Source organism: Penicillium diatomitis (assembly GCF_028827545.1).
Source record: "Penicillium diatomitis strain IBT 30728 chromosome Unknown utg000002l_segment0_segment0, whole genome shotgun sequence".
NCBI classification, from domain to species: Eukaryota; Fungi; Ascomycota; class Eurotiomycetes; order Eurotiales; family Aspergillaceae; genus Penicillium; species Penicillium diatomitis.
The window spans coordinates 1,551,334-1,565,704 of NW_026623174.1; the positions used below are offsets into that span (position 1 = coordinate 1,551,334).

General features: G+C 51.7%; 3 protein-coding genes across 3 annotated transcripts; 1 reads left to right on the plus strand and 2 right to left on the minus strand.

Annotated features, from left to right (window-relative positions):
• Positions 1–1,109: 1,109 nt before the first annotated feature.
• On the minus strand, positions 1,110–3,193 carry N7539_001664 (uncharacterized protein; the record flags this gene model as incomplete). The annotated part of the gene is made up of 2 exons (XM_056931267.1): positions 1,110–2,101; positions 2,194–3,193. The coding sequence occupies 2 exons, from the start codon at positions 3,191–3,193 to the stop codon at positions 1,110–1,112; spliced, it is 1,992 nt and encodes a 663-aa protein (XP_056793298.1).
• Positions 3,194–9,038: 5,845 nt separating this feature from the next.
• Positions 9,039–10,680, minus strand: N7539_001665 (uncharacterized protein; the record flags this gene model as incomplete). Its single annotated transcript, XM_056931268.1, has 3 exons — positions 9,039–9,511; positions 9,572–10,130; positions 10,267–10,680. 3 exons carry the CDS (start codon positions 10,678–10,680, stop codon positions 9,039–9,041), a joined length of 1,446 nt encoding a protein of 481 aa, XP_056793299.1.
• A 1,717-nt stretch (positions 10,681–12,397) lies between these two features.
• N7539_001666 (BTB/POZ domain-containing protein) lies at positions 12,398–13,324 on the plus strand (the record flags this gene model as incomplete). The annotated part of the gene is made up of 3 exons (XM_056931269.1): positions 12,398–12,531; positions 12,611–12,769; positions 12,829–13,324. 3 exons carry the CDS (start codon positions 12,398–12,400, stop codon positions 13,322–13,324), a joined length of 789 nt encoding a protein of 262 aa, XP_056793300.1.
• Between the last annotated feature and the right edge of the window lie 1,047 nt (positions 13,325–14,371).

A 14,371-nucleotide genomic window follows, 5' to 3' on the forward strand; every position in this document is an offset into this window, starting at 1 on the left:
CTCTGGAACTTCGTGACCTACTGGCTCATGACTGCAGAATGAGTCTCAGGAACCTACCTTGGGTGGCCTTCTATCTAGCTATGAAACTTTGTCTTATGACTGACACCAGCTGGGAGCTATTACTCTTGCACTGGCCACTTATGAAAGGGGGAAGAGAAGAGACTCCACTCCAATCGTCCATACCTCTTATCGTTGTGCGAAAAGCTAACATTGAGGAATCCCGTTCCGATGGCTGTCTAGTTCGACTAATCTACTCCACTCATGCAACGAGCCGCGTATCCACCAGGGATGGGGCGGGGTTGTCCATGACTCTCAGGTATTGTTGTGAGAAGGCCGTTGGCGACGAGAGGTCGTGGTTGAATGTCCAATTAGGCCCAAGCCGTGCTATTCTGCGAGTTGCGTTGCTGGGTGCTGGTGTGCGAATGCTGCTCATGGTAGTAAAAACCACAAAAGTGACTCCACTAGATACAGTGCATGTGTGTGTGTGAGTTGTGTTGAAGTGAATGATTTTTTCAATATTCAAGAGGTAAATCGACATGTAACTCTCACAGAAGAAAAAAAAACAAGTTAAATCAACAAAATCAGAGGCTGGGCGTCCAGCCGACGTCCTGATGAATGTCTAGGGGCAAGAATAAGACAGGAAGCATAAAAATGCCGCAACAACCGCAGTAGATCTGCCCAAATGCCCGTCATCTTGCCGTCACTGTCCGGACGGCAGCTGATACGGGGGCGAGATAAATCTTATCTATGAAAACAGTGTAAGAACTTTCGTGAGTGCCTTCTAAAGCTCATCAGACAAGGACCTCTTCCGGTTTTGTGTTTCCCTTCCAGAGCATGCAACGGATTCATCGACGGTCTTTCCCGGTGCCATAGTCTGCCAGCGACTCAGAACATATGTGAACAATATTTGTGTATCATGCGAGGGTGTGGGTGGATCGAACAAAGATAATTCGTCAGCATCATAAAAAAAAGAGGTGCGAGGGAAGATAGGTGGGAGATGATGGGGATATGTAAGCGGTAGAAAAGGTTAAGGGAGGGGTTTCGAGCAAAAGACCACGCATAGCCAGTATGGTTGAACAAGTCAGAACAAGAGACTTGCAAGACACCGATCAAAATGGAAGCTGGGTGCGACGCTGGGCATCCATGAGTTTGCGTCGCACGGCTTCACCACCTGCGTAGCCATTGGCTTTGCGCTTGCGACTGGGAGGACGCACTTCCTGATGGCGCGCATGTCGGAAGACACTGGCAGGACGCGCTGGGGAGTTGGCAGGCATGAACTCGCGATGCTGGGGCAAGCGAAGAAGGGCCTGGTAGCGGTTGTGATTGCGGCGGAAGGCGGTAACAATGCCCTTGTCGAGGTGGTTCAGGAAGCGCTCAGCGCTATTGGCCTGCAGGGACTCCGAGGCCCGGGAGGGGGTCGGGGTTCCCGTCGCCGGTCGGGAGGAATTGGCCCTCGGTGACCCAAAGGCCTCATCATCGAAACCATTGAACGTTTCGTTGTCCCGATCATTGTCCTCATCCGACGAACCGTCGCCAAAGTCAATGAAATCATCCACATTGAGCGCCGCTTCCGGATCCTCCTCATCATCGTCCTCGAAGGAGCTATCGATGGCAAAGTCTTGGGAAGGGTAGAAGGCTTCGGGAGGTCCCATGACCTGTCCACCGGGGGCCAAGTCATTACCCAGAGCGGTCATCATCAAGTTGGCACTGGACGCCAGCATAGGACTGAAGTTGGTATGATTGGGGGACGCCAGGGCGTCAGTATCGCTTTCGTCAATCAACTGCAGCGTAGTTTGACGCGGGCTGTTGTTGGCGGTCCCTGACATGCTATTGGCAGCGGAGTCCAGCCAGTCGTGGCGCGAAGAGGCGTAAGCGGGGATGATAACCAGGTGCTTGCCCGTGCAGTCGACCAGGGCCACCGGCTTGTTAGGGTCAGCCACGAATGTGCCCATGATGGGACCCCGTCGCCGGGGGACAGAGGTGGACTTGTCCTCGCTCGCAGCGACCAACGAGTCGGTGGAGTCCCGACGCAGCAGAGAGCGAGGGTGCGTAATGGTGGCAGGAGGAGGCAGATCCTCGTCCGTGGTGTCACCATCGTCGCCTGTAGAGAGAGAAACTGTTAGTAAAAAGATGCGTATGTCAAGTCGCAGTCGTGAGAAAAAAAAAAAAAAAAAGAAAAGAGAAGCATCGTACTCTCGTAACCGCTGAGGCTGCCCTCGGACGTTCCGTCGGACTCGACGTGGTAGATGTTGCCATGACCATAATCAATATCCCCATACATCTCCTCCGATCTTTGACGATGGGTGCGGTAGTGATCGTTATTGTCACTTTCGATCATGCGACGCAGTTGGGGATCCAAAGAGTCCTGCTGGAGGAAGTCACTGGGGATCTCGTCGTCGGAATGGGAGTCGCTGTCGGAAGAGGACTCCGAGCGCTCCTCGAAGTGGACCCGGCGAGCCACGGGGGTTTCTTGGGCCTCGCTCGCCATGTCGGTCTCGCCAAAGGCGTCCATGGCGGTGTAAAGTTGTTCCTCATCGAAAAAGGATGCTGCGGGGAGGAGCAAGGAGTCGCCGAACAGTTCCGGGCCTAGCCATTGGGCATCGGAATATTCCGACGAGGGGAGGACCCGGTGCTTATTCTCGGAGTCTTTGATGATTTGTTCCTCCATCTTCTCCACGTCACCCTCTTCGTCGTCTCCGTCGGAGATGTCATCCACAGCCGCATAGGCGTCGTCTGAGCTGTCTTCCGAGTCGCTTGGGTCGCTGATGAAGTGACTGTCGGAGCCCTCGTCGTCCGAGACCTGGGTGCGCTTGCCTTTGGTAGCCGGACGTCCGGTCTTCCGGGCCGTGGAAGGACGACGGCCGTACGTGGAGACCGCCGCCCGCGGACGCTCTTGTTCATCGTCCGCATCGTCGTCCGAATCATCAACTTCGTCACTGAGCGCCTCGAGCTCCAGGTCATCAATCGAGGAAACGGAGGAAACACTGGAGACGGAGGATGTGGAGGCTCGTCGTTTCCGCTGAGAGGGGATGGAACCCCCCATGCGACCATGCACTTGTTTTTGTGATTGACTGCCCGCCTTGGGGTCCAAGTCAAATTGTCGCACGGTCATGGACTCGGGGGTGGTTGGACGAACGGTTTTGGAGGACCCCTTGGGAGCCCTCTTCGAGGCGTACGGGTTCATTTGTGGCATTTTTGGTATGTGTGTGTGTGTAAGAAGTTGTGCTGACGAGGAATGTTTTTTGTTGGAGAGGGTGGTGGTGTGTTCAAGACAGGTGTATCTGCGATTGCGCGAGAGACTTGCGGTTGCAGCCGGAGGTAGATGTGTCTGTCGCCGTACGCCCAAGAGATGCGGGGCAGAAATTCAAGGCAGAGGAGGAAAGAGTCGTTTCGATTGAGGAGAGGGGGGTTGATCAGGAGAGGGAGAAGGGCAGCGTCGAGGATTTGGGAGTCGGAGGGAAGGTTTCAAGAGCCCGGATGAGTCGAGTGGTGTGGGAGAAAAAAAGAGTCGCAATGACGCTGGTTCAACAGAGAGAATCACGAGCACCTGCGGTCCGAGAGGGACACACGAGTGCTTTTCTGGAACAGTTGCTTGGGGGCAATTTCGACGCTGGACAGCGGGCGTCGAAAGAGAGAATCAAAGGTATCGTCAAGTAGGAATTGCGGATCGGAGCTGAAGGACTGGAGAGCCGGCGATGACAGGCTCTCCAGCGGGGGATTTACAGCTCAGCGAAAGCCATCTGGCAGGAATTCTTAACGATATTTTGATTTTGGAGGGGGTTCTGGTGGTTCCGGTGGGATTGGAGTAGGGATTGTCGAGGAATAGACCGGTTCGACGAGGTGGTGAAAAGGTGTGTTGGTTGAAGGAGCAGAGGAAAGGGAAAAAAAGATGAGGAGGAAGAGAGCGGGTAGAAGACGTCGCAGCCCTCGAGCGACGTGCCACTACAGATCCCGGCCTTGTCGGGCGGGCCGCTGTAACGGGCGTCCTTAGGCACTGATGCTTCTTCAACCGTACAATACTAACAAGAATACATACGCGAAGCGCTTGATCCATCAGTTACAGGTTACGACAACAATCATACAATGACTGGAACCTGCAAAAATGAGCCCTGCAATCGATGACTCGCCATTTGCTCGCGACCATCACTGCATACAGCAATTCACACCCCAGAGAGTCTATCCATTCTCTCCAACCCTCCATGCCATAACCAATACTGTACAACAATGTCTCTTGTCTTGTTCCCCGTCGAAGATGCTCTCGTACGCAGCTCCCCAAGGAAACTCCCCCCCAAACGGGCCCGGCAGTCGACGACATCCCAATTTTTCCTTGCCAAAACGGACAAGAGTGGGGCGGAGGCTCCGAGGATTGGCTCTGAGGACTCCCGCCGACCAGCCCCTCCACGTCTGCTCATTCGTTGGCGTCATATTCACCGCCTCTTCCCCGAACCAATCGTCCTCGAGCGCATCAGAAAATCTTCTTCCTGGCCAATCACTGCGTCCCGCGGCCAAATGGTCGTTTGGGCTCATCCCATCCCCCTCCGGAGGATGATGACTCTCTTTTTCTTTTTTTGTTCCACCCCCTCACTGCGTTGACAATGATGATGCTGGACTTGACGATTCGATCAGTCGATCGGCCGGTGGACATTCCGCGTAGGCCGAGGAATGCAGGAGGACACCTCGTGATGGGGGGAAAGAGGGAATCTGGGGAACTGACTCAGAGACGATCGACTCCCCCGAAGTCAATGGCAGAATAGTGAATTAGTGAATACTCGACAAGTTGACAGTCATTGATGACTCTACGAGCACTACGACCTGTCCTTAGATGACTCAGAGGGGCAGAGGAAAGAAAAGTCAAAGAAAACAAGCAATGAGACAAGATCGGCCTGAAAGTACAACAGGGTAACAGACCACAGAGTTTCAACATGGCTGAAACTCAATGACGGGAAGCTTGGACAGGAAAGCATTGAAGTCTATAGACCTATGAGACACTAGACACTGACAGTCAGTCAGGACTCGATAACACAAAAGTCCAAGCTGCACGTGCCCTCTGTGAAAACTGGGAATTGAGAATTAGAAACCAAATGTGCCCAGTACTTGACAAGTACTCAATGCTTATGACAGCCAGGCCTCAAGTCAAAAAACTAAGTACTAAGTACTAAGTATGTACTCGTCATGTATGTAAAATCTCGAACAGAGAGACCAATGGAGCTAGTAGTATGATTGTATTTTGCAACAGAAATTTTCCTTCTCTCGGTAGAATACAAAGTCCCTCGAAACCATGAAGAATGTTCCCGGTTGGGCTTCGGCCGACCATCCAGTGCCACCGCGAGGATTCTCGGGTCTGCCTCGCTGATTTGGGACTTGGCAGTTGGCGGTGGCACTATTCCAAACTGGCAAACACCACACGGCTGCAGTGCATGATCTTTACTCTTCAGTCTTTCACCAGTAGGACAAGACAGACGTGGAGACGATTGCAATCCCAGTACAGCCACCACCCTCCCGGCCACGCTTTTTTTTTTCTTTTTTGGAGAATGCATGAATCGAGGCAGATCAGTCAACCACCAGTGACCCATCAAGATAGAAATCAAGACTGGAGCACGGAGAGAAGTACCAAGTCTTCCAGTCACCCTCCTGCTGCAGTGTCGAGCTTCTTGCATATGACCGACCAAGCTCTCGGGACCTACTGTAAGTGTTGTACTGGGGGTCTGGGGAGGGGTACCAGCCCGGACCAGGTAAAATGGCAGCACGGGCAGGTTCCCGCTACCCAGACCCAAGGCATCACCACCATCATCATCCCCGTCTCCTGGGGCCTCTCCTTCACCTCCCTTCTCAGCCGCCTCGCTAGCGCTGTGGTCCGAGGTATCTTAAATGACTTACTACTACTGTACTAGTGTATCTACTACCTAGTACCTACTACTAGGTGTAGGAAGCAAAGAACAATAATGCCATCTCCTCAGTCCTGCCAGCACTAGTACAAAAGAGTGATGAATCACAACCATCAAAAGTCAATGACTCAATGCCAAAGAGTCATCGCGCGTGAATTTGATCAGCACCCAAAATGCTGACCTCAGAAGAAGCTCGTCATATCTATCCGTCTGATTGGATCGACACCATGACCGAAACCCCCCCCCCATCAATCTGGCCCGTCGCATTTGAGTTTTTGTCTGATTATCCAGTCCCGTGGTGGCGAGTCGGGTTGCGCCAATCTAGCCAGGTGTACAGAACTGAATTCGATTGTTTTTTGGCTTGGACTTGGGAGGACTCCAGTTTAATAGTGAACGCTGCCACCTAAGTGAGGCCGTTGGTCTAGGTTATCTTGTCCGAGACGAATGCTGTGTTTGGTTTGCAGATCTAAGACTGGGCGTACAATACGTGAGCTCGCCCTATATCGGTGCCAGAAGCACAGTCATGGCCACGACCATGTAGGCATGGACACCCCAGAAAAAAGCGGTAAGCCGACTAGGACAACACACCTACGACCGACTAAGGTACTACTGTATCCCAGGCCCCAGGCTGCCTGCATGAGATACATCGACTCTCCCTCACGAGTCTGCACCTGGTAGGCACTAGGCACTAGGCAGATAAGTTCATCTTGAATTGGGCCGCCGGGCCGCGATATGGCATATCAGAGGGGGCGGGAGGGGGGGAAACGAAAACACCAGGACGGTGGCCGCTGCCCATCTTCGGGGGTTCCATTCGAAATCACTACCAACATCAAGACGATGACTCGCATGGGCGCCGACACCATCCATGGTTGAGACTTCTAGACTTGCGTATCCCCAAAAAAAGGGGCACCTACGTCCTCCGGCTCCATTGGGGAGTCCCTTGAGATCATGTGAGATCCAGACTTCAAGAAAAAAGGGACTACTACCGTACCTCCAGATAGGTAGTTCGGTCGGTAGCAATCCTGGACCTAAAGTGACATGAGCCCGGTGCCTCTCTATTTAAGTGTGGACGACTGCATTCACGATCTACTATCTGCTATCTGCTATGTAGCCCCAGGTATGCACATATTCTGCACTCGGCAGTATGCACTGATGCAGTACAGCCGAGGCGGACCACCGCCCGAATACTCCTACTATCTTCAAAGTCGACAAGATCACTTTCCTCTTCTCTCGCGACCTCTTGCACGATCACGATCACCGTCGCCCCGCGCTCTGGTGGCTGAAGTGGATCCCAATGGAAGTGATCTTTTACAGTTGGTCCGGCGGCGCCCACGAGACATGACGAAGAACATTTCCAACAGGAAGAAAAAAAATTCTCCCATTGCCCGAGATCCGCTCCAGCTCCACTTTCAGAAGAAAATCCTCATGTCACTAGTCTCTTTTCGAGCTGGCGCGCGTCGAAAAATGCGTCGAGTTCGACCGCAATGACGATCCGTCAATTAATGTTGTTTGTTATCTATGGAGGAGATGCTTGGCGCTCTTCATGCCAGTCCGTGAAGGAAAAAAAAGAAAAGTGGACCTTCCATGACGAGATTGGTGCATTCTTGCCCAGGGTCATCCATATTGTTGTTTGCTGAGCCGAGCGTTGGTTGACGTGATTTCTCGGTCGAGGGTCAGAGGCTTTCGGTTCTTGAAGCTCTCAAGTATTGCCCTTTATAGCCATGAATGGGATGAGACGGATGAGCAGGTGTTGGAACTCAGAGGTACTCCCGTCCTAGGAGCCGAGCTGCAAGATCACTGGGGAAACGACGCCACTCGAGTTTTTTACTCGAGTGGTTCCCATCTGCTCTAAATCTCGGAAACGGCATGTTTCAGTCACCTGACACCTCATCTAGAAGGGATTTCTTCCAAGACGGCAGGTGAGGTGATCAGCCGAGGTTCGGCCCTTGATCCCGATTTCAGTAGGAAAGTTTGCTCTGTACGGACTACGGACTGGACTGCCTACAGACTACGGAGATGCCGTAACCGCCAAATGACCCCCGTCAATGAAACGCCGTGGACAATGTTTGCCCGAGCCACACTTCCCGCCCACCGAGAATTGGCCATTATTTGATACCGAAGGAAAAGTTCTCAGCATTGCGTCCACGGCCCACACCGTGTTCATCACATTGATGGACAACGTTCAAGTTATATCTTTCCGCGGGATGATTGACGGCCCAGTACAACATGGCACATGTGGTGCTGCCTCCATACTCTCTGACCTGACCTGACCTGATTTGTTCTCTCAACATTCATAGTGGAATCAGGTATAGGACAAGATCAGTTCTATAGTGGAAACGCTCTTCAGATTTCATCCTGCACGCCATATATGCGACGACTAGGTATCCAGTTGAGAGCAGCACTGGCATGCAATAATCGTAATTGATACAAGCGTCTATACGTTTCATGGCTTGCGGGCGTAAGGTTGGCTTCCTTACGCTTGGTAGGGGTGGCGTTGCAAAAGGCGAAATTGCGGGATCGGAGTCGAGTTACTCAAGTCTTTTTTGCACGTACCGTGTCTAATCGTTGAAGCATGACATGAGCTCCAACTTCCAATAGACCGTGAATAGTGACAGCTTACCTAGGCTCAAACCAGGTGAATGCATTAAAACTATAATAGCACCTTTAATCATGCTCGTCTACGTGACCAGCATTCATTGACGAGTGGGCAGACACCAGAGGAGAGCTATTAAAAAGCAAACGACGTCTGACCCGACTCTGCGTGCAAGCTACTGGTACTTCGGAATGTACCTGTCCGCTTTTCAGTGGTGATGAGTCGGATTTCATCATTCTGGAGGTCTTGTTGTAACTCAAAGCTTGCAAGAGCACCTATATACCTGAGATCACAATCAAGCCCAAATAGCCTCTTCCAGAGATATCATCGTTTCATATTGTCAAGAAAACGTAAACACACATGATCAGGCTATCAACATATCACCATTATCGTAACAAGCTTTCAAAGAAGGTATCGCATGAGCCAAGGATCATCCAGGTCGTGTATTAGGGTTCCCAGTTCATCAAATTTTTCCCCAATCAGTAAAACATGAGAAAGTCATGGAAAGTAGAAAGATCTTCGCTCTCGTTGGTCACGATTACTCCTCATTCCATCCCAGACTAGGTACCTGGATACGGCGAGACCTTGCTTGAGCTCGAATCAGACTTGGTTCGAGACCACATGGAGAGGAATGACTTGGTGCGGGTAGGGACCGCTGCAGGGCGAGGAGCTGCGCTGGTCGAAGTCTCTGCAGCTGTACGAGACTCCGATGGCTCGGGCCCGGGTTCAGGCACAGCTGCTGGTTGAGAGGCAGTGGATGGGGCTTCGCTGGCTGCCTCTTTTTCCGTCGCAGCGTTGGCGTCCTCTTTCTCTGCTGCAGCTTTAGCTTCTTCCACTTTCTTCACACCTTCTCGAACTTCCTCCGCTGATGCGCCCTGGGGCGCCACGGTGAGCAATGTCTGGGATGGGCGAATCGGAGTCTCCGAGGTCTCCTCGTTCAGCATTCTGATCTCTTCCTCAGTGACCAGGCGCTCGTTCTCGAGACGAACCTCTCGTCCTCGCTTGTGGCAGTACCAGAGGACGAAGAGCAACACTAAGAGCCTTGTCAGCTTGAACTTCTTCGTAACAGCAAAAGCCTATCGTATAGACTCACAGAAGAGTGCTAGCGACCACAGCACGTTCATCCCCAACACAGCGGGGAATCGAGCCTTCAAGAACTCCATAATCGATCGTAGCATGCCGGCGATAGCGGCGGGCTTGGACACCAATTCCTTGAGACTGGGCACGTTGAGGCCAGCCTTTTGCGCCATCGAAGCTGCTTTGCCGACATTTTCCATATTGATACCGGTTCGGCCAGCACGTTCACTGGCGACCGCAAGCATCTCTGGAGCCAGCGCATCCGTCCACTTTTGCGGAAGCTTCTCGATCAGCTTCTGCATAAAGGTAGGGAGCTTTGTGTACGTTTCTTGCAACTGGCGATTGCCATTTGTCAAGAGCATCTCCAGATCATTGTACGCGGTTGGAACGCCGTTCACAAGATCCTTAAAGACAAATTTGAACTTCCGTAAGAGTTCTTGTGTCTCATCGCTCAATGAGAATACTCGATTGTTGTCTGCAGCGAGGTTCAGACGATCGAGAATGTCGGTCATGTCTTCTTGTTCCTGACGCGCCTCGGTGGCGCTCGGTGTGGCATCATTGGCTGTCGAGGACGGCTTGACGGCGTCGATTTCGGAAGCGTTTCGTGTTGATTTTTTTCTTTACCCTATGCGAGTGAAAGACGGTTGTAAGCTAAGTACTAATATGGTCGGAAAAGCCGAGCGGAACTAATCGAGGATCAAAGTCACTGACCTTTTTGGAGGCTGCACTTTTCTTCCAGAGCATAGAGCTCCATCGGTTCTTCTTCTTATCGGCAGTAGGTGCCACGTTTGATTTGACAGGTTCAGTGTCTTTCTTAACGCCAATCTTTTGCTCCTCCTTCAACCTTTCTGCTTCACCCAGCTGCTTTCCGAGCTCTTCCGCTGGAGCTGCCGCGGATGTAGCTTCGTGTGGTTTGTTGTCGGCGACCAGGGCACCAGAATCACCTGCGGGACCTTCTAGTGGCCTGGACTCATTCTGAGGGACCGGTTCTGGCTGAGTCTCGGGATCCGATGTCACCTTTGTCAAAAATGCCTCGTCTTCGGGAGTCAAGACTGGGTTATGGGAGCTGGAGATCTGGGACGGCCGTCGGCGGTCTTTAATCTGATTGAAATACTGCATCGCCATGGTGTAGATTAATTAGGACAGGTAGTGGGAGAATGGGAGAGATCGAGAGAGGAAAGGAATGAGTGAATAAAAGCAGGACCAGAGACGGTTAAATGCAACAAGCCGTCGTAGACGCAGGGGGCTTCGGGCGCTCGTATATTGCAGCAAAACAGGTGTCTCTGCAGTGGCCGCGGGTGGACGATCAATTCTGTCGAAGGCTTAAGCTTTGCAAAGTGTGGCGCCCTGCTGAAGACTACGAGTTATAAAGCGTTCCTGAATTTACACCTAGAGGAATGAGAATCGAACCCCCATGGGCTCATTCGATCATCTAGCCGCCTACAATCCCACGGGAGAAGTGCGATGATATCACCGTGGGCGACGGCTGGCATATCAACGGCGGGACAACAGGCTCCACAGAGACCCCAATGCACCGCCACAAAAAGGACTGCACCGCCACTAGCATCATCATCAATGAGGGGACGCTATCACTCCGATTTCCTGGAACGGCGACGATCGGGAAAATGAACAACAGATCTACCTAGACAGCATCTGGACCCAACTGTGCCCAAAGTCAATCTTGGATTCCTCGTTCTACCACAGGTCATACCAATGATAAGTATCCTTCTCCTAGCTTGCATCACATGAAGGCAGACGCCCGTAGAGCGGGGACCTCACGTCTACGAGGTCACACAACTTTGTCCATGTGCTCATACCGAGCAGGTTGCTCGAATCATCAAGCAGTTCAGTGTATCACTCCTTTGCCATACGATCACAACTTCCCAATTTCATGCACCTCAGCAGCACTGCTTTGAGCGACAAGTACATTGTACATGCTGTCCAAAGCATTCACCTCTTAGCTGATCTCATTCAGCACTCCTATTTATGTTTTGCAATGCGCAGCTGAGTACCCAAGGCCCCTTGGTGAGGTACTCGTTCAGGTGGACAACCTTCCATGTGCCAAAGTACTCAGTGCTGGCGCCAATCACGTGGTGCAACATTACCCTACCTACCAGGACTTGGCCTTACTTTATGTAGCATCACAAGGATATTACCTCTATCTCTTACAAAGTGTGGAAGATCTATCCGGTGGCGGAATGAGCGATATTATACACCAATCTTATAGGGAAAGCCATTCCTGAGTCTGCTAAAGCTTGAAGTTATCGCACATTTGATCTCAATGCCGATCGTGACTTGCTCTGGTAGTACGCCACCATGCCTTAGCGCCGTCGGCAGACCAATTGCCAATAGCAAGATCCTCTTATGAAGGTTCGAGGCCCGGTCAAGTGCCGTATTGGTCACTCATTCGCCGTCAACCAACACCGCGTCGGAATGACTTGCACAAACTAGCGCTGCATCCAGATGACGGGGCCACCTGCAGCTGATATCAGCTGATCTCGGGTTCTTAAAGGCGCCAGCAGCTTCTCTTTATGATTTCCTTTTCTCACGCCTGCCAGAGTCGACAAACCTGCGTCGGGGATCTCTATCAGATTCGCGATCGCCGAGTCTCCCCTCGAATGCGTCTTCCGTTAACATCTCTCGATGAAACGGGGCGGGCATCGTGGATGGAAGCTTCCGGACTCTGATTCTTGTTTGCCTAGGAGAAGTGCAGCGTCAACATAGGTTCCGTATAGGCAGAATCCTGTCCCTTGTTTTTGGATCGAGTCTTGAACGCTTGATTGGTCGCTTGACCGTGTCGCTTTGACACGTTAATTGCATTCTGCCCGACTTATCTTTCAAAATGTTCAAACGCTCGTTCTCCTCCAAGCACCGGACAAGAAAACCCGTTAAAACCACCAAAAAAAAGTACGACAAGGAAGTCAAAGAGAAGATGGAGCGGAACGTGGAGTATGATCTTGCAAGAACAAGCGAAAGGTAATGCGCGGAGTAGCTCTCGATGCAAATGATACGTATCAAATTCGTCATTCGCCAATTACTGACCGTGTTCTCAAAGTCCTCTCAACAGTCTCATTGTTGTCGTCACCGTTGGAAAGGAAAAGCGCATTTTCCACGCCCATGAGGATGTCTTGACGGTCTCGCCCCAGTTCTATGATGAACTGAGAGACCAGAACCCCGACGAGAACGGTAACAAGAAGCTGAGCTTGCCAGATGAGTACGCGGACGATCAATGCTTGCGAATATTGGTATGAATCAAGCTCACCTGCCTCACAGAGAGCCCGAGATCTTCTCCTGCATCATGCAGTTCGTCTATCAGGGCGACTATTATCCGCGCCTCTTCCGCAGCAAACGAACCACCCACTGGTATCTCGAGAATGCGACTGAGACCGATGACTTGAGCTCCAGCGAGCCCACCTTGTTCCATCGCGGCTTTGGGAATTTCTTGATGAGAGACACCGTGGTGTACTGTGCGGCTGTCAAGTACGGTCTGGGACGCCTGAAAAGCCTTGCTCTTCAGAAGCACGCCCTTCAGCTGGGTCTTGAACCCGAAGTGATCCTGCGCTCCGCACTTTACGCGCAGAACAACCTTCCCACCACAGACGAAGGACTGCCTGCGTGGCACCTCTCCTACATCGTCCGTCATCGCCACGACTTCAAGGAGTGTGCGATGCTGTCGAGGGAGATGGAGAAGGGGGGCGGCATGTTTTTCGGTCTCTTCGTGGCCATGTGCGAGCGCATGGATGAGCTCGAGTCGACGCGGTACGTTTAGTGCATGGTTGACGTTCTTAGGCATTCGGGAAAAATACCGTAGATAACATTGAATGAATGGCTTTTTATCCTAGCTGACCACGTTTTTTTTTTTTTTCAACAGCAGCCCCCAACGAAGCCATGGATGGTGCTAGTCTGCATCTTCTGCACCTTGGTCGTCGCCTTGGTCTTCGGCCAAGAGGCTTTGGGTTGGTTGTGTTTCGTGACGGGGATGTGGTTCGTGGCTTGCTCTTGCTCTTGCTCTGGATTTTGCTTTTGCGCTCGCTTTCGCTTTCATTCGTCCTCTCGCTTTCGCTTTAGACTTCATGGTCCATCACTTCACATCGCTGCTTCTTTTGAGGCTGAGAGTGAGGCGATGCGTTCTTTGAGTCTAAGTAATTTGAACTTATTAAGTCCACCTGGTCTGCCATGGAAGATTGACTAAGTGTTCTCGCGGTAATCGTCTTAGGTTCATTGTTGGAGGGGTACCCCATTGCAGCCTTGCTTCTTTTTCTTCGATGCTAGCACTTGCTAGCAGTGCTCTCCATATTGAGACCTCGCTTTCTGTCACTCATTGATCACATAATAGCTTTTGAGGATATGTCGTCGCTACCGACATGCTTTATGTGGATGATAGTCGAGAAATATTGCATGAGGGTTTGGCCACCTCAAATATGCCTTCGTGCCCCGCTAGTAAGCGACAAAACCCGTCTAAGGTGCAAGAGGTCCTTGAAGCTATTGGTCCCGTCACGTTCGACGAATAACCCGGATAGCTGTGAAAGACATCACCCTTCCATCTGTCGGTAGGCTCGTCTGCATGGGGCACCCGTGACTGAATGTGACACATATCCATTAATACTTGGACTTCGCGGGTTCGGGGCAGACAATTCGAGCAAGGCATGAATATATGCTTTCTATTGTTCTATTGTGATACTTCGACACAGAGCATGCCTTGATCTTGGCACGGCGATGCAGATTGAAGGACACTCCGATACGCGAAGGCCGAAAGTTCAAAATAGCACTTCGTCAATTTGCTTCAGCAATGACGCATAGCGAAAAAGCCGAAACT